This window comes from Cheilinus undulatus, linkage group 4, assembly GCF_018320785.1.
Source record: "Cheilinus undulatus linkage group 4, ASM1832078v1, whole genome shotgun sequence".
Lineage (NCBI taxonomy): Eukaryota > Metazoa > Chordata > Actinopteri > Labriformes > Labridae > Cheilinus > Cheilinus undulatus.
In genome coordinates this window covers 45,860,132-45,884,381 of record NC_054868.1, presented here as the reverse complement: position 1 = coordinate 45,884,381, position 24,250 = coordinate 45,860,132, and the positions used below count along the sequence as shown (strand labels likewise).

At 39.2% G+C, this 24,250-nt stretch overlaps 2 protein-coding genes across 3 annotated transcripts in view; both read left to right on the top strand.

Annotated features, from left to right (window-relative positions):
• Positions 1–13,235, top strand: part of LOC121508082 (proto-oncogene vav-like) — a 55,472-nt gene extending 42,237 nt beyond the window's left edge. For both annotated transcript variants that reach the window (XM_041784586.1, XM_041784585.1), the window contains exons 18-29: positions 1,668–1,769; positions 1,856–1,950; positions 3,241–3,263; positions 3,546–3,582; positions 3,744–3,880; positions 8,145–8,210; positions 8,449–8,480; positions 11,235–11,345; positions 12,062–12,149; positions 12,273–12,402; positions 12,791–12,942; positions 13,018–13,235. In XM_041784586.1, the coding sequence (XP_041640520.1) occupies positions 1,668–1,769; positions 1,856–1,950; positions 3,241–3,263; positions 3,546–3,582; positions 3,744–3,880; positions 8,145–8,210; positions 8,449–8,480; positions 11,235–11,345; positions 12,062–12,149; positions 12,273–12,402; positions 12,791–12,942; positions 13,018–13,071 (1,027 nt within the window). In that variant the 3' untranslated portion in view covers positions 13,072–13,235. The remainder of the gene's footprint in view (positions 1–1,667; positions 1,770–1,855; positions 1,951–3,240; positions 3,264–3,545; positions 3,583–3,743; positions 3,881–8,144; positions 8,211–8,448; positions 8,481–11,234; positions 11,346–12,061; positions 12,150–12,272; positions 12,403–12,790; positions 12,943–13,017) is intronic.
• Positions 13,236–18,543: 5,308 nt separating this feature from the next.
• Positions 18,544–24,250, top strand: pin1 (peptidylprolyl cis/trans isomerase, NIMA-interacting 1). Its single transcript, XM_041784414.1, has 5 exons — positions 18,544–18,680; positions 19,730–19,812; positions 20,008–20,116; positions 20,201–20,311; positions 23,379–24,250. The coding sequence occupies exons 1-5, from the start codon at positions 18,623–18,625 to the stop codon at positions 23,486–23,488; spliced, it is 471 nt and encodes a 156-aa protein (XP_041640348.1). The 5' UTR covers positions 18,544–18,622; the 3' UTR covers positions 23,489–24,250.

The window sequence follows — 24,250 nt, the reverse complement described above, 5'->3', positions numbered from 1 at the left end:
CCCTTTAGCTCTTCCCCTTCATCTACCTCTTCCCTTGCTCCTCAAAACAGAGTGGTAAGGGGTGGGGTTGAAAACCCTTCCTTAAGAAACGAGGCGCCACATCATCACACATTGTTATCAGAGGTGACAATAAAGATTCGACCATCTCGTTCACACCATGGATCTCTGTGTTGATCTTCTCCATATATATTTATACAGTTAATCATACTCCTTGGTTTCAAGTGTGGTCCTGGAAAATCTTCGTTTCAAGGGCTATGTAGCCCTTACCCCTAGCCCTCAATTCAAAAGAGAATTAGGACACCCCTTCACCTGGCGTGAATGTGTAAAACCAAGGGGAAGGGCTAAGATATGGGCTAAGAGGTAGAAATGGGATTCACCCTAAGTATATCCTTATAAAAAAGGTTGTGCTAGTGATTTTGCCCATGGGTGGTCGATAAAGGCCATCCAACTGGATCAAACTGAATACAATGATGAGTTAGGGCCTTTAGATTAAACTTTAGCACCCCATGGTATATCTTACATAATGTTTAAGGCATTTAGAAGACGCATGCATATATTTAAACATAATTTAAACAAAAAGTGGCAGTGACATGTCTTTTCAGCAAAAAACAAGACCTTTTTCGTGAAATCAAAGCCTTACTGTCTCAAATAAAAGACATAGTTTTGTGAATCTTCATTTAGACTACTAACAATAATGCTGTGATAATAATGGACTACGTTAACTGTGTGTAATATGAAATAAGTGGCCATCTCCACAGCGTTTGATGTTATTACAAGTCTCAGAAATTTTTCCATAGTCTGGGGTTGTAGCACGTTTCGAATTGTCAGACTACCTAAAGTGATTTTTACACCCTAGGTCACACTTACCCATGGCAGAGGCTGCTATGTGGGGTGGCTATCAGTATTAACTAATCACAAATATTCAAATGCCACTGACGCGGCAATTGGCACAAATTGGGGCAAGGTGTCGATATGTGGCTGTGGACTGTGGAGCTGGGGATCAGACCTCCAACCTTTTGGTAGAGAGACGACTGACTCTACCTACTGAGCCACTGTAACTGTCGCTTTCAGATACTTTACTGGAAAAACTTAAAGCTTTGCAAGTGTGTTTGTCTAATTTCATTTTAAGAATAACATTAGACAAAGCTTCCTTAAGTTTCTTGAAACAAGATAGCAAAGTCATTTTAAGAAAGTTGCCTACATGTAAAAATAAAGACTTCTCTTTCAGTCTAGAATACCACAAAATACATATCTGGACATGCTGGGTGAATGTTACTTAATTTAGGTGCCATGGTTTTTCTAGCTAGAAATAAGGGAAATACACAGGCCAAGATTTGAGTTTAGCAGTTTTTTCTGTAACTTCCCTGTCAGGTTCACTCTTAACTCTTACACAGGGTATGTATGTCCAGTTTTTAATTTTTGAAATAATATCTGTAAGATCTGTGAGGAGTTTAAGACAAGGTAAAGCACATCCAAGAAAAAAGGGATCAGATTTTGTTTGTGCTGCTGCTACTGCTGGTTTCTAAAGGCTCAAAAATACCAAATACTGTTTTCAGGTTTTTTTTTTTTTTTTCCAATATCGCCACAGTCAGACTTCCAGTAAAAGCCAACTCTTGGAATGCTTGTTATCACAGTATGGTCAAAACAGTTGTACATCTCTGTTGCAGGTCAAACATGTGTCCTGAAAACTCCACAGCCAACAACCACGACTTCCAGATGCACTGCTTTGAGGAAACCACCTGCTGCAAAGCCTGCTCCATGCTGTTAAGGTATTTTCTATCAGTGTTCATCTGAGCTCCAACTTTAAAAAGTCTCTCGTCCGCTGAGGTTAAATCTCTACAACTCTCTTCTGCAGAGGGATATTTTTCCAGGGATACCGCTGCACGCGGTGTAAGATGGCAGCTCATAAAGAATGTTTAGGCAGAGTCCCTGCATGTGGACGGAACTCAGGTCAGTACAAAGTAACTGTGTTTGTATGAGTTTAAATTAAGGTTGTTAAAATTTTCAATGCTTTTCATTCCACGGTTTTTGTGCCTCCGCAATCATAGGCATTTTTACCATAAGGCAAAGGTAGGTGACCACACCTGTCTGGGGCCTCGTGCTCCAAAAATCCTCATATAATCATTTAAAATTACTTTCAATTATTAAAATATGTGTTTTAAATTAAGATAATGGGCCAAGAGTGGATAAAATTGCTTCAAAATAGATTTCAATTATCTAAAAATGTCGATGGTAAGAACTCTGGTCCCAACAGCAAAATCCAAGCAGCTCAAAAAGTCCCAAAATGTCTTCAAAATTTGGAAACAGCAAATAAAATGTATGATTTATGGCTGAAAAACAGATATTGCATAAACAGTAGGCATATACAGTACTGGGTAGGCCTTTAAGGCATTTTTGGGTGAAACACTGAGGCTGAAGTAAGGAATAGATGTGGCAAATAAGCAGCCTAAGGGCAGGAAGAAGGATTGACACAACCCAGTTATGCTCTGAATGTCCTTGCAGACTATCAGGGGCATGAGGAAATAATGTGTAGCGTAAGGTGTGGCTGTGGTGAGTAAACGGGGCCTACGGAGAGTATGGTTGGCACAAGCCCCTGGCTGTGCTGTGGGTGTCCCAAGGGCTCCAAAACTGCCAGCGGTCTCTGAGCATATTGCCTTGGATGAAATGGCCCAGACAGAAGAGATGCCGCCTAGCTTGACGTTGGCCAAACTCAACACGTGTGTCAACATGTTTCGAGTTTGACTCAGGTTATAGCACCTCGGGTCCTGTGGTGAATCTTTAGCACCTAATGTGCCTAAAACTTATGCACAGTGCTGTTTTATAAGTTACACCTGTCATGGAGATGCTAAAAAATGCAGATATAGTGAGTTTGAGTTATAATGCTGATCTACAAGATGATGGGTATTTCTATGTTCTATTTGGGGTTCTGGAGTTCTTTGGCGTTGTTACCTAAAAAGAAATGCTTCAAAACATCTTGACCCATGGTGGCTACTTTCAGCTAAATAGGAGGGCCTCAGTGGTCCTTGACTGGGACATCCAAGTTACCAAACCAACCCTGTCTGTTGCTGATAGCCACAGCTGAAGACAATATGTCTATGGTCTGTCCATTTGTCCATCAAGGCCACTCATGTGAACATGATATCTCATGTAGTTGAGCGGCATTTTCCCAAAGAAGTGTTGTATTGAGCAATCTGGTATCAAATACAAATCACATTTTGTTTTCTGTTTTTTTTTTTCCAGATCATACTGGCACTGTACGAAAGGTAAGACTGTATTTATGTTTGGCAGTGTGTATATGGTTTGAAATGAAAAAGCCCACATTGGATGCATAAGCACATGTGGACTTTTTCTTACATGTTACTTGTTTGACTTACTTTTGCACAGGGCTTTTTGCCTTTCTTGGCCTGTTTTTGAAGTAAATATGCAGACAGGAAAGAGCGGTTATGACAGGCAACAGGATGTTTCGTTCTACGACATGTGCTAGAAACATTCGGATAAATCTTCTCACTTTTCAATGTCTTTTTGTATTTCTTTATGTCTTTTAGGCTAAAGCTAATAGATCTTCTGCACATTCAAACATTGGTAAGTAATCCAAAATACAAGAGTATAGTATAAGATTATAAGAGCCAGTTGATGCCAGGGTTGTTTATTCTAAAAAGAAAAAAAAACACTAGTGGCAGAGTCAAAGTGCTTAAATGAGGTGTCAGATTTCCCTCCTTATTCTTGCTTTCTCTCTTCTTCAGGATTTCCTAAAATGGAGGTGTGTCAGGAATACTACGGCCTTCCTCCGCCCCCTGTAGGCTTCGGCCAACCCCTCCACCTGTCCAGGGGTGACATCATTGAGCTGAGTCGGGCTGATGCTGACCTGGCGTGGTGGGAGGTAGAGTTGAAAACTTTGATATGAGCTTATACACTCTGTAGTCTAAAGGCTGGGGGGAAGCTCACACATTAGTTGGCCTTTTTTGAGCTTCATTTCCTGTGGTTAATGTGTTGGGTTGAGTTGCTCTTATCTTTTCAGTCTCTTCGGTTATTTTTCGGCCATGTACATATCTTCCTCTTTCTTCCATTTCCCCCCTGCTGCTCATCACTTTTCTGCTCCTACTGTGGGATACAGGCTTTGATTTGGAGAATAATGTAATCTAATGACTGAATTCTACTTAGCTCCTCTGGCTTTAGGTTTTTTGGGATTGTAACCCTGTCACAGCAAACTGGAGGATTAGTTGAGAACCGAGCCGTCCGGTGTAAGTCTTTTTAGAGTCTTTTAAGAGTTTTAGCAAAGTCTGCTGGTGTAAGGCTGGCATTAGTTGTATTTGAGGGTAAATAAAGTAGCTTATCCTGCTTGGGATATTAAATACACATAAACAAGGCATCAAAATGCATCAGCTAAACCTGCAGACAAAAAAAATTTGCCTGCAGCAGTACATAAAAAGTAGCCCAATTCTGTGGGAAAACCATGGACATTGCAACCCTGAACTAGGCGCAGCAGGACCTAACACCTGTACATGCTGAGATGTATTTTAACAAATATCTGTTACTTCCTGCTCTCTGCTATGCTTAAGTCCAGTGGAGCATCAGACAATATACCTGTAAACATTCTGTTTCTGCCAAGTTTGTCGCAATCTTCTTAATATCATGGAGGACTTTTATTTTAAGGAGCAACATCAAGAAATGGAACGTATTCTGCAGCAACTCAAAAAGCTTAAATGTGCAAGAAAAATGTAACTTTATATCTCTCATAGAAAAATAACACAACAAGAATAACTGAAGTGTTAAAATGCAGGATGAGTAAATGAAACTCAGACTTCTTAGCACTAAACTTTCTGCCTCCCATGACATAAAAGGGAGTCTGGTGGCTCGAATATAGAGCTGACAGGTTCAGTAGAGCACACAGATGAGTCTGCCATGCAGGTTGTTGCTTTTTTTAATTTGCGAGAGGATCATCTTTCTCCTGAGTTGGAGTGGTTTTGGCTCAGTCAACCAGTGCGCCTGCAGCATCCTAGAGCAGATATAACAGCCTCATTTTTCATTATTTTATACTTTAAGATGTTTTCATTGCTTAAATTCAGCCTGGTGGTTACTAACACAGCTTTCTGCCCTAAAATACTTTTTAATCACTTCACACACAATTTAAAGCAGTGGCTCTCAACCTGGGGGTCACAAGACACTGAGAGGATGTTGACAGATACCTTCCAAAAAATAAAGTATGTTTTTAAATGATTTCAGATAGTACAGTTTACCCTTTTTAATAAAAATATATGCATAGAATTAGTTAAATGTGAAATAATAACATTCATCATTTAACAGGATTTACATTCTAATTAAAGTAAGGTTTAAAAAACCCTTAAAATGTCAGTCTGCACATGAATTCTTGAATGTGCATGGCTGTGTGCAACTATGCTTCAACCACCCTCAGGTACAGTAGGGGTTTTTCTGGTCTCTGGCACCCTTATTTTTGTGGCTTGGAAAGTTTGAGAAGCTCTGCTTTAAACAAGAAGCAGTTCAGAGCAGCACAGTGAATACACGCATGTGGGAGCGGAGCATGCACCTCTACAGACTTCATTCAACCGCAATTCTGTAAGTCTAAAAAAACACTTAATGGAAGAAAGTTTATTAGCAGCCACTGGAGGAAAAGGAATAGTTGCAGGATTGTTTTAACACGTTGCAGATAAACAGTCAGGACAGAGGAGCAAATGAAATTTTGTCCCTTTTTCCTCCCCCTTTCTGCACAGTAGCGTTTCCTCCCTTGCTCAACGATTACTTTATAAAATAATCCACAACCATTATCAGTCAGGATCGAAGATTGTCCTGTAATGATGTGTGTACTTTAAACAGATAAGAGGCTGTAAATTTATTTTTCTCACATTGCACAACAGTGAGCTCCATCAGCCACAAGTTTGCTCTAAAGCAGAGGTTCCCAAACATTTTCTGCTAAGCCCCCTTTGACAGATGAAAATGTTCTCAAGCCCCCTCACACATCATAATAAGTATAGACATATTAGAGCTGCTTGATTCTGGCAAAAATTAATTATTATGATTATTTTGATTGGTATTGAGATCACCATTATTAAACATGATGTAATTGATTTTGCAACACTTGCATCACACATATTTAGCGAACTTCAACACTTAAAATACTTATAAAAAACAATCAATAAATGAAAATCAATGACAGAAACATACATATATGACAATCATAATACATCATAATAATGAATAAACGAAAAGAATTACTTAAAGGCGAAAATAAAAAAGCAACAATGAAACATTTACCCCATGACAATATCTACGGACAAAATGGGTATAACAATGAACGAGGCGCAGTAATTATTTAATTAGCATATCTCATTTTCATGATCATGGTAAGCCAAAATCGCAATTAGAATTAAAACTTAATTAAATGCCCAGTCCTAATGTCAAAAGATTAAAATTTTTAATTGCAATTAATCTCAGGATTCTGCAGTTAATTGCAATTAATCACATCCATTTTATCCCGTTTTAAAATGGCATTTTTTTTGCAACCAAAACTGTTTTAATGTGATTTGGGTTTTTTTCTACTGCCTTAACCCAAAGGTAAATGACTTCCTGTTTGGACACAGACCTGCTTTTATAGGGCGATCAAAAATTTGAACATGAACTGAACCACGGAAAAAAGAACTTGGTATGGACTGAAAAGGAAATACAAGGTGCAAATGACTTCTGACTTGTCCACTGAGCTGTCTGTAAGTTTTTTAAGTGAAATGCGGCATAAAGGGTCGACTTATTTTACTTCTCTGTTGCTGCAGGTAGATATAGGCGTGGCTTAACGAAAGAGTGCTAAAAGGCCCAATAAAGCATGAGATTAATCGGAATTTGAGAAAAAAAGTGGGGGCACAGGTGGCCCATGTACTCGGGTGGCCCAGGTTTGAATCTGGCCTGTGTCACTTTCCTGCATGTCTCTCCCCAGCTCTCTTATCCCTGTTTCCAATTCTGCCGTCTGCTGTCAATAAAGGCATAAAAAGCCCAAAAATAAAATCTAAAAAAAGTGCACTAATTGTGAAACTTCATCAGTCGCGATTAATGCGACTAATCTTGCAGCCCTAATTGAAACACATAGAGAAACTTGTCTAACACAGGTAGAATATGGCAGAAGAGAGGAGTGTGCCTCTCTTATTAAAACCCACTGTTGCATCAGTGAAGCAGATGGCAAGATATGACTCATCATAGTTTCATTCCTCTTTCTTTGTCATCATGATGCCTGTTATAGATTCATTGTTAGCCCTACATATATTTGGAAGTTCTCACAAAGTTTGCCATGCTTTGCCAGCAGTGCAGAATGGTATACATCATTTTTCTTCTGCTTTGCTGAGCCCCTTCATCATCAATTCAAGCCCTACTGCTCTACAGGAAGCTTATAAAGAGTTAGAGACTACTTTAGTTCCCAAAGTAACATATTCATCAACATGTCCCATGAAAACGGGGATAAAATTAATTTAAATATTTTAAAACTGTTGAAGGTTTTAGCTGTGCCTAATGTGCTGCAGCAAATATGGTAAATAGAGTTAAACTTCAGATCATTTCTCACCACTGATTCACCCCCAGAAAGAAGAACTGACTTGTTTTTACACTTATATAGCCGTTACAAACAGCAGAGAACATTTCCAGTTTGACTTTGTAGAAGAATATAGCAAGGCTTAATTGCATTTACAGGGTTAGGTAAGGCCTACCTGAGTTCTTTATTTATTTGCACAGCATTTCAAACAGACAGTGCTGCTGCTGAAAATAGACAAACACTCTTAGGGCACATTTTTTCACGACAGTAACTAAAGCACCAATGTGGGTGTTTTAAATACCAGGGGTATGGTTTTACCCTGTTCCCACCAAACCGTACCTATGACTTCTTATTTTGTTGCTGTGGAACAGGTATCATTGTTTACTAGAATTATATAAAAAAAATAAACTGTTACACCAAGACAACACTTCTGACTGCATACAAATTTGTTTTAATCATCTAGTATTTATATCAGCTGCTTTGTGTTTGTTCCTGCATTTATTATTTGTCACCAAGGTGATTCACTGATGTGTTGCAATGATGCCACACTGTACTGCAAAGGGATCGGAGCTAAACCAGCACCTGCTGTGTGATTTATGTTGCGTTTGTTTTTCAGGGAAGAAATCTGACAGTCGGACAGATGGGATGGTTCCCTTGCCAGAAAGTTCAGCCCTACATCTCTGTGAGTATGATCCCTAAACAAACAAGACATACGTAAACAACAAACATCCTCCATCAAGGGACAAAGAAACTACAAAGTCATGTTTAGTTCCTGTAGTATGTGGCAACTAGCACATGCTTGCTGCAATGCACTTACACTCACGTTAGCAGTTTAAGTAAGAGATGACCGTCAACCACTACGATCACACACTTCTGCAAGTTTTAAATCTAACCTCTGTGTAATCTCACCTTTTTCACAGAGGCCAACCCCTGACCTATCTGGCTTCCACTGGTGAGTATGTGCAGGAACTCGGTTACTTACCAAACCACTCCTGACCTCACAGATGTATGCCTTACTTCTTGCAAAAGCACTGCAACAAAAGCTGAGTGACACTTTGAGCTAGTACAGATCAGATTTGTTTGTAAAACAGCCTTTAGTCACCTTCTAGTGTGAGTGTTTTCTGCCCTGACTCCATGATAATAACATTTTTCTTGAATTGTAGACAAATACAGCAGTGCAGCTACAGAGAGCATAGTCTTCTTGACAAAAAAATGCTTTTTGCACCCTATTTCTTCCCTTCTTTTTATAGTAATATGCATCTTTTGCTGGATTATAATATCCATTCTGTAAAGGGGAAATATAGTTAAATTAAAGAGTATGTTGGGAGGCAAGTTCAGCATGTTTTCTTCTTCTCAAAGCAGAAGATTAACGCTCAGGACTAAACATATAAAACTAAGATATGGAGCAGCACTTCACATGCCCTTGGTGCGTGTTATCATCTTATCACCCAATAAACATCCTCCCGATCTGCAGCCTGTTAAAACTGCAAGATTTCCTTCTCTCTGCTCTGATCTGCACCAGTGCTGTACTATTGCTTTTAACCTCTCCAGCACCCATATATACAGGTGCATCTCAAAAAACTGGAATATTATCTAAAAGTTAATTTTGTCCTCTGATTCACTTCAAAAAGTTAAACTCCCATATATTCTAATTAATCTCATACAAAATGAAACATTTTAAACCTTTTTTATTTTAATCTTGATGATTACAGCTTACAGCACCAAAAAAAATCACTCTCAAACCATAAGAATATTATTGAAAAGTTCAACTTGCAAAGGTTTCCTGAGCCTTCATTCTCTCACTCTGGTTCAGTTCACACAACCACAGTCATGGGGGAGACTGCTGACTTGACAGATGTCCAGAGGACAATCATTGTCATCCTCCACAGGGAGGGTAAGCCACAGAAGGTCACTGCTGACAGGGCAGGCTCTTCTCAGAGACTGTATCAAAGTATATTCACAAAAAATTTAATGGAAGGGAAAATTTTGGTAATAAAAGAAGCACAAGCAATAAGGCTTAGCTCAGCCTTCAGAGGACTGTCAAACAAAGCAGATTCCTGAACTTAGAAGATTTTCACAAGGAGTGGACTGAGGCTGGAGTCAGTGGATCACCACATCAGGAAATGTAGGCAACAAGTGTCATGCTCTTAGTTTCAAGCCAATCCTGAACCACAGACTAGATAATCAGCATCTCACCTGGGCCAAAGAGAAAAAGATCTGAACTGTTGCTCAGTGGTCCAAAGTCCTGTTTTCAGATGAAAGTAAGTTTTGAATTTCATTTGGAAATCAAAGTCCCAGAGTCTGGCACAGAATGCAGTGTTTTCAGTTTCCATAGTCAGTGATGGTTTGGGTGCCATGTCATCTGTTGTTCTTGGTCTACTGTACTTTATCAAGTCCAGAGTCAACGCTGTCATATGCTACCAGGAGATTTAGAGCACTTCATGCTTCCATGAGTTTTATGGAGATACCCATTTCCTTTTCCAGTAGGACTTGGCACCTGCCCACAGTGAAACCAAAACTACCAGAAACTGGTTTGCTGACCATGATAGTACTGTGTTTGATTGACCAGCCAACTGGTCTGACCTGAACCCCACAGAGGAACCTCTGGGTATTGTCAAGAGGAAGATGAAAGACACCAGACTCAACAATATAGCGGTAGTGGTTGGACAGGGTCAACCACCAGCCACCACCAGAAACGTACACATGCTTACAAGAAAATGTCTTGCACGTCTGAGAAAGTTATTGTGTGTGAACTCTGAGGTATCTCTGGCTGACAGAGACGACAAAGGCCATGAAGGCAGAACTTTTCTGTTGCAAACACACATTTTTATTGTGATAATTTAACTTTCTCCTAGATTGTTCCTGGTGCATAAAAGATAATTTTCCATGCTCAGGTAAACCTGAGGCACACATCAAGAAATTTCTGGAATGGTCTAATTAACATATTTTTTTCAGACATTTCTATTGTCTTCCATATGTGAACAATTTTTAGGTTCTAACAGTGAGATCAGTCCTTAAATCACAGCCATCAACACAGAGGCGACTGAGATATTTTAGCTGAATATTTATGTGGTTGTCATGTTGTCTGTTAGTGGGTTTGATGCTAATATGCTGTGTAGTGACAAGTGAAGAACCCAAGCAGGAACATTGCACTCTCAAAACATCTGCAGCCAAATGTTTCCACAGAAAACATCAGTTTTTACCAAGAATGGACTAATAAATATGTGTTTAATATGACTCATAATTGCTACTAACGGCTGACAGGTGGATTTCTGGCAAATGGATGAAACATAAAGTCATTCCTGATTAAACTTTCTATTGTTTTTGAAATTGTTTAATGGCTGTAGGGACTTATAAAAAAGGATACCCTAAATCCCACAACATATGCTTTCCTCTGCACATGTTCTGAATTTGACAATACTTCTGGAGGCTGGATGGAAAGATGTGGGGAGCCTGATGTGGCCCCCGGGCCACCACTTGATGATCACTGCCTTAGGTGCTCCATCAGTGTTACAGAGAAAGCAAAACTTTTAACAGCCACTGTTGCCTCTGAGTTACAGATCTGATGATGCTAAATGCTAAAACTTTAAAGGCAGGACTTTTATAGAAATTCACAGAGAGATAACTTATCGGAAACTTTTATAAGAGGCAAAATCTCACTTATTTTGACCAAAAAAGTAAGTCTGCATTTTCACTGTGTTTGCAGGTTTGCAGGGAACATGGACAGAAACGCTGCCAAAAACATGCTGATGTCTCGATCTGATGGGACCTTCCTGGTGAGGCAGAAAGACGGAGGAGAGTTCGCCATCAGCATCAAGTAAGAGCTCACAGATTTACTAATAGAAGGAAGCTCATTGAGAGGAGCGCTAAGGTTCATAAGTTATCTGAGGACATTTTGAAGTTTTGTTTAGTTGTTAGAACATTTCATACAGATGTAAACTCAATGTGCTTTACAAAAGATGCAAAGAAACAAAGACGCACAAATGAGTCAAGAAAAACTAAAATTCCAGGCATCATAATAATTGAGTCTGGACACAGGTTTCACCAATCTGTGCAGCATTTTGCATACAGTAATGTTGAGGTCTCCCACAAAGTAGCATTCTCAAATCCATGCTCAATTCTGCACATAATGTTAAACTAACAGGCAAAGGCTTGAGAGAAAAGCAGTGTTTTAGGTCACTTTTGAAAGAACTAAGTGTTTCAACAGATCTAATTTCAGCAGGCAGTCCTGAACGATGCATGTCAATCCCAACCCTCTCTTCTCCTCTCCATGCCCCCCTCTCTCTCTCTGTTGTCCTCTAATAAAGTCAAATGGCCTTGAAAGTAATCCCATCTATATAGAAAACTTCTACAAAAGTTACTGTATGAAAGCCACTTATCCCTAGAGGAATTTGATTTTAAATGCGTCTGTTGATATTCTGAGAAAACAGGTAGAGACTATTTATCTAAAATGTTAACAAAACATATGCTATTAATTTTAAGAAACTTTGCTAAAAACTAACCTTTCTAACCTTTAAATCTTCTCTCCTTAAGGTTCAACATGGACATCAGGCACATAAAGATCACGTCCGCTGAAGGCCTTTATCGTATCAATGACAAGAAAGCGTTCAAGGGTTTAGTGGTAAGTCTTACGAACTCAAAATAAAAAGGCAATGTCCAGAAGAAATACATAAAAAACCTTTCATTCTTCCTCAGACTAATCAGTCTCCCCTCTTCCTCCTCCTCTGCCTTCTCTCTGTTTTAGGAGTTGATTGAGTTTTACCAGAAGAACTCTTTGAAGGAGTACTTCAAGGAAGTAGACACCACGTTAAGTACGCCGTACAAACAACCAGAGCAAAGTGCCTCGCCAAACCACACGCCAAACACAACACCAGGTAAAACACTTCACTGATGCCTCCTTAAAGCTGAGCTTTGAGCTCAAACCTGAATTTCACATGCTCAAAACAGCAATCCAACCATATTCATCTGCTTTTCCTAAGGGCTTATAGGGGTTGCACAAGTCTCAGCTGATAAAGTTAGCTAAATATGATTGTGTAAGTTGAGGCTGTCATACTGTCCTATAATTCCTGCGTTTATTCTCTTGATTTAAATTACTTTTTTAAAAGTGTGTCTTCTTTTTTGATTTAATCTATTATAATTTGATCTATTGCTGTCACTTTCCGTATTGATTTCCCTTCTGTTGACCTCTTTGAATCATTTCAGGCTTCCCGTTTTTAACGTATGAAACATGTTAAATAAATAGTTATTTGCTTCGTCTGATAGGAGGCAGCATGAAGAGTTTCGGCGTAGCGAGGGCCAGGTACGACTTCTCCGCCCGGGACCGCTCAGAGCTGTCACTGCGGGAAGGAGACACTATCAAGATCCTCTCAAAGAAAGGTCACAGCGGCTGGTGGAAGGGAGAGGTGTACGGCCGGGTGAGGATTTTACAAACAGCCGCTCAGTGAAGAAACATTTTTACTGGTTTTTATTAACGGCCCTTGTGCTTCTAGGTGGGGTTGTTTCCAGCCAACTATGTGGAGGAGGATTACTCCGACTACTGCTGACACGGCTCCAGAGATGTGCAGACCCTCAGTGTGTCAGGGGTCTGCGAGGAGTCTGGTTCCAGCTATTGCATTAATGCACGAGTGTGGCTGTGAGTGAGAGAGAGAGAGGTGCTCTGTGATCTAAAGACTGTCCAGTGATGTGAATAAAACTTTTGGTAATCTGACTAGAGGAGTGTCTGGTTAATATTTACCTAGAAATGGGAGAAAAACATCCTCTTAAACTCAAATATAAATTTAATATTTGAGCCTGCTGCTGTGTCAGCCTTGACAGCTGAAACCCGAGCTTCGGGGATTTTTTTCTATTTTAAAAAATAGCATTGGTAGACCTGCTAAACTTGAAGAGTATATTGCTCATAAATGTCCAAACCAAATAGCTAATGACACTTACTCGTGTTACTGTAATTAAATAGCTTTTTGTGTACTTGTGTTTTTTTAAATTTTACTTTCACTTGAGAATCATTTGATGGAAGTATACTTCAGTATACTTCACTACTTTTTAAAAAGCATCAGTTATTGAGTAAAATTGTGCTGCTGCACAGTAACTGTACATTTATTTGAGTAGTCATGGGCATAGCAAGGGGGAAAAAGGGTACTGATAACCCGGGCCCACCATAGACAGGGAACCCTTGAGAAACCTGGAATAAAAAGTATGTTTTTATTGATTTTTTAAAAAATTTTCTTGTCATTAGTGTCATTTATATATCAAAAGTTACTTAATGTCAACAGGTATGAGGAAACAAGAGGTAAATAAAACCGAATGGTTGCATTGTTGTTTAAACATGAAAGAGCCTGGAGGATTGTTATTTTATAAAGTACATCAGTGTAAGATGCATTGAGTTAGAGGTGAAGAAATACATTATGCAGTATAGCGAGCATTTTTGTAATGTTTTATTCATTTTAATCAAATTTGTTTAACCAGGAAAACCTCATCGAGATCAATAATCTCAGTTGCAAAAGTGTCCCGGCCAAGACATATGGGGGTTATTGTCTTATACTTTTGGAATAGGGGAATAAACACATAAACTAATGTGAAGGAAATAAAATGTTTAATTTAACAATACTAAAATATTGCTCATTAATATAGGAAAATTGTTGTTCATAAATACATTCAAATTCATAGATATACATAAAATGATGCAACATTTTTGTTTGACTACCTGGCTGAGGGGGGCTCTGTGCAGTTTTCTTTCTTGGGCCCAAAATCCCAACAGTTCGCCCTTGTGAGTAGTACTATGTTTTTGTTCTCTCTCCACTTATTTCAACTTATCTAACTTATTATCTTGGTATACCATCGCTGGTTTTACCATGACAATATGTTAAATTATTAAGATCTCTAGAAAACAGCCAACATTTTCCCATACTCTCAAGAACACAGTAAAATAAAATGTATGGCTACAGAATTTTTTTGAACCATGTTAGTTTTGCTACTTTTTGTTCCATCTAAGGTTCAAATTGCAACATTTGTCACCAGCTGAATTTAGGCAGTTGACATCTTTCAGCAATTTGGGCCACGAGTTCTCATTCAGGAGGCAGCGTTGGGGGATGAAGTCAGACTACTTGAGAATGACTGATCTAGATCAGTGGTTCTCAACTGGAGGGTTGAGACCCAAAAGCTGCTTATGGAGCTTTTTTCAGTGGGTCTCAAGGTGTGACTGAAATGAGGGCAAAAAATCTACAAAGTACTGAATTCCTTAATGGGCATGCATCTATACATTTTTTTACAAAGGGTAAGTTTATATATTTTTGAATATTTCCACTCATTTATCTCTTAATCTTGCAATGACAAGTGCTTTTCTCACACTAGTGAGGTAAATTCTCAAGATATCTGGGAAAATTTATTGGTAATCATGAAGAGCTGGCATGTAAAGTTGTCAGTTTGACCCTGTCTCTTTCTTCGGTCATGTATTTTATTACATTCGAGATCCAAACTGACCGCAGAGACATATAGGCAATTTTAAAGCTTTGGGTTATTGTCTGATGACTTTACCTGCACACAGCCAAAACAGGCTTTGTGTGATTCATTTGACTGAGGAAGCATGACACGTTATTTCACTCTACATTACAACATGAGTTACACATGCACTGGACAAATTCAGCAAAACAGTGAATTGTGCTAATTCGTCCACAAGAGGGCGCCAAACAGAAACAAACTTACATCAGCTGAGAAGGTTTGAGTTTTCTACATCGTGCAACAGATACTACACAAAATAAAGAGCTCATACCCTACATGGATTAAAACCTCAAAAATACATGTATGAATTTACTGTATGCCCACTTAGGGCTTCTGTACACAGAATTTTCTCTGGCATACATTCATGACCCTCTTTTGGGTCCACCACGTGAGAACCACGTGTCTAAACGTCATAGGCAATCTTCTCTACAGCTACAGCAGCCTTACTATGCCCAAACAAAGATGCCTACACAGAATAAGAGCTTATTTCAAATTAAATAAACGGTATTCTGCTGTTTAGGTAAATATCAGCTTTAATTTGAAAATATCAAAACAAACATTGTACTACAACATGTCGTTCACATAATAAAAACTGAGCATTAAACTTAAAGGACAAACTGAAGATAACGTTTCATCTGCATGTTTTCTGCTCTAGAGGTACAGCTCCATCTCTGCTGTGGATGTGTCGTCCAATCACGGTGGTTTCCTGCGACAGACTCCATCTTCTCTGTCTTGAATAAAGATGTGAATATTTTATCTGTGTAGCATTGATCTGTGGGGCTGCTCTACTGGTAGTAAAGCTCCAGGTTCATCCCATCGTGGATTTCATCTGAAGAGGCTTTGGTTAAGAAAAAACACTGAGTATAATAGCTCTACTTGGTACAAGTTTTTATTCTTTGATATCTCCACAAAAAGGCGAAAGAAAGAGTCCTGCTATGATTGTTTATCTTAATTACAATGGTCTCCAGCAGTAATTTTAAGCATGCAACTTATTGCTGCCATGTGATTGGGTGATTAGATATGTATTAATGAGCCGTTTAACAGGTGTACCTAATAAAATGGTCAGAGAGCGTATATTAATGGAATTAATGGCCCATTATTTGAAGAAAAGAAAGTAAAAATGTCCTTTTCTACACTTAATTTCTTTGCAAAACCTCTATTTGAAGGCAAATAAATATTTGAAAATCAAGAATATTTAAACTCTTGTGCAACAATATCACAAACAAACACAGATGGTGAGTTCAAGTAAACAGATTGTTAAAAGGATACAGTCATTTAGAGTTACGTGATCCTTGAATATGGTATACCTGAAAGAAAGAATGTTGTTACATTTAGGAGAAAACCACAGAAACACTTGTCATGATCCCACTTGGAAGCACTCCAACAGTCATCTTACCATTTCTTTAATACAATCTTATCACTCTTTGTTCCCGTCTGAGCAGCAATGAGCTTCTTCAGATCTCCAATGGTATCGTCTGCACTGAAACCAGAGGGTTAAGGAAGGAAATGCAGAATAGGGTGGGAAAAATTCATTTGATGTTGAAGTTCATCTGCTTTAATATACTAACAAAGGAAAGGCCCAGTACTCAGCAAACTCTAGGACATCCACTAAAATGTTTTCATCTGAAATCAAGCGACTCTACAGAGTAGAACTAAGCTATGACCACTTCAGTTTCAAATCTTAGGGGATAAAGGGGCAGACTTCCTCATCATACCCTTGGGCAGAGTGTTTAGATGTGTTTAGTTGTACTTGGATGTTGCCTGTTACACAGTGATCCCTGCTTGGGTTCCTGTGCCCGTTCCTGGTATACTGATGTTTTAGTTAGTTTTGCACCGCTTGTGAAATTATCAACACCTGTGACTTTAGGAAGCATAGTGTGTATACTTCATCAATATGTATGCTATGATAATGACTCTCTGTTTGTTCTTGCCAAGAGACCCACCTTGCCACAGATTTTCAAAAGTTACTACAGCTCTGTCATACTGTAAAATATTATTGTAATAACACTTTCAAAAGTGTGAAAATATGAAGATGGCTTTGTTTTAAAGCCTATTATACACCTCTGTGTACTGCATACTTATGTGCAAACTATAAAAAATAAAATATGCAGAGGCTACAAGTAGCTTGTAACGATGCACTGAGATTACTACTGAAGAGACTGAGATGGTGCAGTGCAAGTGAGGAAGTTAATACTCAGCATGCTGTATTAAGAAATCTGGTGTATAAATTTATCTGCGTACTTGATTCACTGTGGAACAAAATAATCTTGGCCCTGAGTGGCATCAAAGACAGTACTGTAAGATAAATGTCACCGTTATGGAAACACTGGTACAGATGCCTCTTTTAGGAGTAAACTTTATTTCATACCAAATTTGATTTATGAACTTTCGTGCCTGTATTTCTTGTGCTGTCCTTTTACGTATTGTTTTTTTTTTAAATCTAGACCTTAAGTCCATAATGACATTTGAATTGAATTTAAGCAAATTGTAGTTTAACTGTATGTAAACTATAGAGACACTTTAAAATACAAAATGTCCTTTTCCACCACTGGGTAAAAAGCATATTTCTATTCCTTGTTCTAACTGTAAATACTCGTTCTACTATCATTAGGCCTGGCATTCTGTTTAAAGCAATATAAACAGTATAGTTTTACACGATATTGTCTTATTCCACATGTCCTTTGTAAATACATAGATATAAGTTTTAAAATACTTTATTTCACTGCTCTTAGTTGCGTTAATACTTGAAGTTTCGACAGCTAGCAACTACGAAAATCCCTGATGCATTCGGAAGTGGGTCATCAGTTAACACGGTTACAGGGTAAATCAAAACACCAGGTATTAAACATAAGCCAGTGTGCATTTTCAGTATTTTCACAGGAGTTTCGGTAAAGGATACTTGCATTTAACCCGGACTTTCTTGCCCAGGCGATCGTTGCAAACCACCTCGATCATCTTTAGTCCTGTTAGCTAGGAAATAAGACACAGTTAGCATAACATCTGCGAGACCATTTTAACCAGTACACCGTTTTATTCGGGACGTGTTCACGTAAACGTGATCCAGTGCTAATGTGGGTCATTTAGAGTGAGAACAGATAAGAAAACAGAAGGCAGAATAAGAAACACTGTTTTAATAGACAATTAGCTAACATCAGTTAAAGCTAACAACAAATTCGTACATTAACCATGTGCGCAGTGTTAAAAACGAACATTTAAACAGCTTTTCAGCCTTATGGTGTCATCAGTGCTCTGACATTTCAACAAGAGATGTGTTAAATGATCGATTCTTACCTGGAAATTCACCCCAGAGTGTTTTATTCTCCCCTTTTCACTGGTATTACAATACTCCCCGTGCTGGTTGCCGTAAAAGTGTCTTTGACGTTTCAGTCTCTCGACCAATCAAATGAAAGGATTTTATGATTGACAGCCAAAATTAACCTATGGCAGACTGGAGAAACCGGACCAAGGCGGGCCTTAAACTGACAACAACTTGTGTCGGAAACATATTTCTAACTGTCGTAATTTGCCTGACTGCAGCTGAAGCTGTCACACGGTAGTTACATTGAAGTCCAGTTTTAAAACGCTGCTGCAGAGGAAATAATGGCAGACGAGGAGCAGCTACCTCCTGGATGGGAGAAACGAATGAGTCGTAGTTCTGGTAATGAAACAGAAGCGTTAAGACACGAACTATGCTTTTTAACTAGCTGAGTGCTATTTGTGGTTAGCTTACTAGCTAGCAGCCCCTGCATCGTGGTTTACTCCCACAACGAGATTAATTAAACTGCAGGTTTTATTGAGATGAGCTGACACTGGTGATGGGCAACCCTGCTGTAAATAAGTTCTTCCTATAAAGTGATTTTAGGTTGTTTTTATGAGTGTTTCTCCATTATCGCGCCACTCCTGGTTCATTCATCCTAGCTGCTGCAGGGCCGTGCATGACGTCATTCTGCTCCTGTGCCCCACCTGCAGTGCGCGAGCCTCAGAGTTTTTACATTTATCTGCATAACCTTACAAATATACATCTTTTATTTCTCACTGACTCCTCTCAGCTTTCAGGTGTTTGACTTCAAGCTTACAGCACAGTTAGGATCAGTTATTACAGTGGTGTAGAGGTGCCTAGAGAAATGGGTATACTCTTATTTTATCCAGCAAAGGGATAAGTAGCCTGAATTATAAACAAAGACATGTATTGCACGTTTGATTCACCAGCTGATAAAAGCACATCAAATTCAGTAATTCATAAAATTAGAATTTAACATAAGACAGACTTAATACTTGGTCAGGGCTTCTCTCGTATTAATTACTGCATCAGTGCAGTGTGGCATGGAGGCGATCAGCCTGTGGCACTGCTGGGGTGTTATGAAGCCTAGGTTGCTTCATCAAAGCCTTCAGCTTGTATGTGTTTTTGGGACTAGTGTCTCTCATCTCCCTCTTGACAGTACCTCTTAGATTCTCTATGGGGAACAGGTCTGGCGAGTTTGCTGGCCAATCAAGCACAGGAATATCATGATCATTTAACCAGCCCTCTCACATTTTCTGAAATTAATTATCCTCTGGGGGCTGAATGGGAAGCTGTGGGGGGCCTGATGTGGCCTCCAGTTGATCATCTCTTTTATGGGTGTTTCTGTAGTTTTTAAGTTGGACCCCTCTAGTAAAAAACAAAAAAACAATGCATGCAGCTGTGATGTCTCTCTCTTTCTCTCTCAGGCCAAGTGTACTACTTTAACCGCATCACCAATGCAAGCCAATGGGAACGTCCAACAGGAGACGGCCGTGGAGAGGCAGACAAGGTTATTATGTGTAGTTATTTAATGTATCATTCTTGATTATCACGTTTTTAATGGAGGTGTATGCATTTAAGTTTCACTGCATTTGTGTGAAAAAAATACAAAAAAGACTGACTACTGCAACCCAGCCTGATCAAAATTCTTCCATTAAGCCTCATAAAAAGATTTTGATCCCATGTTTTTTCTTTACTCACTCAGGTACGCTGCTCTCACCTCCTGGTGAAGCACAGAGAGTCACGTCGTCCATCGTCATGGCGGGAACAGAACATCACAAGGACTAAAGACGAGGCGCTGGAGCTCATTCAGAGTGAGTAAAGCATCATTAAGCTTAAAGGGTCTATGGATCTGATCGTCTGATTTCATAAGTTCTCAATGTCCCTTTTCTGTGTAGAGTACATAGAACAGATCAAGTCTGGAGAGGAGAAATTTGAATCCTTGGCGTCTCAGTTCAGCGACTGCAGCTCGGCTAAGAACGGCGGAGATCTGGGATTGTTTGGCAGAGGTACAAACACCAACCTAATAATGTTTTCACACTGCATTTTCTGCAACAGCCCTGTTGATTTCACTGTGCATTTCAGTGTCACAGGAGCACCAGATCACAGCTGGACATCCAAACAGAGACATGCACACACAACAAGACTAACAAGGGGCTCACGTTTAGGGACTATATCTTCACTTTTTAGATTTCATTTTGGAAGAGTCTGTGAAGAGAAGTGGACACCAGCTGGTGTAATAAAACGCACTTGTTGACTGTTGAAATGCTGAATGCAGACATGGGGAGAGAGAACAGAGAAAGTTGGGTCAAACGTTTGTGCAAGTCAGCCAGGCTGTCCTCAGCAGATTTCCATGGTACTTAATCACACTAGTGCTGCTTTAATTTCACTGTGACTCAGCACAGGTCTTCCCCACTCCTCTCTTAGCTCTGCTAGACCCAGCCTCTCTTTTGTTCAAGGGACACTTGGTGTTTTTAAAATCAAACAGAGGTGTATATACAGGTGCATCTTAGAAATAAGAATATCATGAAGAAGTTTATTTTTTCTCTGTGTTTAATTCAAGAAATTAAAACTTCCAGAAATTCTAGATTCTTTTTTTCAGAAATAAACTTCACAGACTTTTTGGGTTTAATCTTGGTGGTTACAGCTTATAGCTCAGGAAAATTAAAAATCTACTATCTCAAAATATTACAATATCACAAAACACCAATCTAAAAAGGGTTTATAATACAGAAACTTGACCTTCTGGAAAATTCTGCTCATTCATGCAATCAGTAATTGGTTGGAGCTCCTTTTGCACAGATTATTGTATCTATGTGACATGGCATGGAGAGGCTTCACTGTGAACAGGTGCTCTGCTGGAAAAGAAATCCAGATATCCTTAAAACTTTCCAGCTGATGAAAGCATGAAGGTCACTAAAAAAAAGACCAGTGGACCAACTGCAGCAGATGACACCTCAAACCATCACTGAAACTGAAAACACTGGACTTGAAGCACCTTGGATTCTGTGCCTCTCCAATCTTCCTCCAGACTCTGGGACCAAATGAAATGCAGAATTAGCTTTCATCTGAAAACAGGACATTGGCCACTGAGCAGTGGTCCCGTTCTTTTTTTTTTTTTCCTTAGCCCAGGTGAGACACTGATAATGATGTCTGTGGTTCAGGAGTGGCTAGGAGCACGGCACTTGTAGCCCATTTCCTGGGCCTGTCTCTGTGTGGTGGCTCTTGATCCACTGACTCCAGCCTCATTGCATGTGGACCTTCTGACAACACTTTTCTCTTCTGGTCAGCTTTGCATGAATATGCTTTGATACAGCCTCTGAGAAGAGACTGTCCTTTCTGCAGAGACCTTCTGTGGCTTACCGTCCTTGTGGAGGATGTCAATGGTTGTCCTCTGGACATTTGACAAGTCAGCAGTCTTCCCCATGATTTTGATTGCATGAACTGAACCAGAGTGAGAGAATGAATACTCAGGAAACCTTTGCAAATTGGACTTTTCCACAATATTCTAATAATTTAAAGGGGACATATTATGCAAAAATCACTTTTTTGGGTTTTTCAAACACAAATATGTGTCCCTGGCCTGTCCACAATCCCCTCAAGTACCAGAAAAATCCATTCCCTCTCCCCTTGTCTTTCTCCACCTTTTAGAAAATGTGTGCTAAAACAAGCCATTCTCAGATTTTACATCTAGTGACCTCACCAGGGCCCAAAGCACCCACCCCCAGGTTTGGCAGGTCCTCCCCCACTTGGAGGAAAGTTCCACCCTCTTCTACTGACCCTCTCTGCTACCAGCTGAGATGCTGGATAGCTCAGTGGGTTACCCTGCTGACTACAGTCTGGGAGAGTGATGGTTTGAAGCCCAGTTTAAACTTTGGAAAAAAAGTGTCTGTAATATCATGAGTGCTGCATCCATTTCCTGAGAGGGGTGTGGTCGGGGGGGAGTCAGACAGCTAATTACCATTTAAAGCAATTGACACAGAAACGGCTCATTCTGAGCAGGGCTGAAGCAGAGGGGTTTTTAGACATGCAAAAATCCAATACTGGAGTGTTTTTTCAGAAATAAACTTCACAGGCATGTTTTGGGGACCTCTGAGAACAATATAAACTTGTCTTAAAAGGGTAAAATATGTCCCTTTTAAGATAGTGGATTTTTAATTTTCATGAGCTATAAGCCCTTATCATCAAGAATAAAACAAAAAAGTTTCACTTTGAGATGAATCTAGAATATGTGGAAATGTAACTTACTGAAGAAAATCACAGGAAAAAATGAACTTTTACATAATTACATTTTTTGATATGTACCTGTATATGATATAAAATGAGTTCAGAAATATCAGATAAATACTGTGCATTCCTGGTCAGAGGACTCTCCTGAAGCTTTCACAAGAACCTGGTGTGCAAGCAGAAAGAGAAGCAGTACTTAAAACTCAAATTTCTTTGAAGTGACTTGCTAATACAAGCATTTACCTTCAGTACCTCTTCAGTCCTGAGTCTTGGGCAGGTCTAAAATAGTCCTTTGAGTTGTTTATTGTGCAGCCATCCTAAAGTCAAACTCTTTGGGCCATTTTGTCATTTGTAATAACCTCTTTAACTGACTAACTTGTAAATGTTTTTTTACTTTTAGCCTTAAATCCATGCCACTTGTAGTGATGCTGATGTAGCTCTCTATTGTTTGTAGTAGCCTGGTAAAAGGTGCAAAAATAGTTGTTGTAAAAAGCCTTCTCAAGTTGTATTCCTTGAAAATTGTGCTGAAATTTGTGCGTTGAGATGCTGGAGTGGAAAACAGTGTGTTTGTGAGGCAGATATGAGAGGAGATGTAAACAAGGATAACTGCAACACCGTGAAGTGAGGCAAACAAATGACCATACAAATATAATTAAACTTGCATTTTTTGACAAGAAAAAAAAAACTTTTGTGGATCATCTTTAAGTCTAAGTAGTCTACTTACAGGGTCACTACAATGACCCTTAAGGGCCTGACCTGGCCTCCTATTGAATAGCTGGGAAATACATGAAATAGTTTGATGTGGTTTTTATTTTATGACTTTAACAGTTTATATGTTTGTGTTTTTAGGACAAATGCAGAAGCCTTTTGAAGACGCCTCCTTCGCCCTCAAAGTGGGTGACATGAGCGGTCCTGTTTTCACCGACTCAGGAGTCCACATCATCCTACGCACTGGTTGAAAGGATCAAGCCACTCACTGTACTCCCCTCTTACTACACAAACACAGTTAAACCAAAACAGACCTGTGATTAAACTCAATGACACATGCCTCCCAATAAAAACAGCTTATGGGCTGAATTGCATTATTTAAAGTGGGGCTGATTTAGTCCTGAGCGAATAATTTCATTACACCTAACGATAAGGAGTATTCTTCTTGTAGGACCTTGAGCTCTTATTAACAACGGTAATGTGAGTAAATGAAAACATGAGTGCCTGTGACTCTGTTGAAGTGAGCGGCCACATGATAACAGTTTCACACGTTGATTGAGAATGCGTCTGTAAAAGCTTGGATGTTTTTGGATGTGCATGTCTTCAAATGGACCATATACTGTTTGTTTTTTTTCCTGCAACATTTTCTGGTTTTACTGTGTGTTTACCAAAGCAGCCCTGCTATCATTATCACTGCTCCAGAAACAGATTTTTAATACTTTCCAGTCATTAAAGTCCCCACAGTTAGTAGACCGTACCAGTCTCCAAATCCTGAATTGATGGAATTTGTCCCTTACAGGTGCTCAAAAAGCACCGAATATTTTCTTCATAATCATCATTAAAAAGAAGTGCATGGTTACTTCTCCTCAGTGATATTCAAAGATGGCACAGGTGAAAACTTGCAGGTTTTAAAAATCAGCTCTGCAGCTTTTAAAAGCATCAAACTTCAGATGAAATATTCCTCTCTTGTGTCATTGAAGTTATTCTTCCAGTAATAAATGACTCTTTTGTAA

Bases quoted from the DNA above. Each gene is read 5' to 3' on its own strand.
- pin1 (XM_041784414.1), top strand. From the start codon at position 18,623: ATGGCAGACGAGGAGCAGCTACCTCCTGGATGGGAGAAACGAATGAGT. The intron at 19,813-20,007 runs GTTATTATGTGT...TTACTCACTCAG, and splicing joins GCCGTGGAGAGGCAGACAAG to GTACGCTGCTCTCACCTCCT. The intron at 20,117-20,200 runs GTGAGTAAAGCA...TTTTCTGTGTAG, and splicing joins GGCGCTGGAGCTCATTCAGA to AGTACATAGAACAGATCAAG.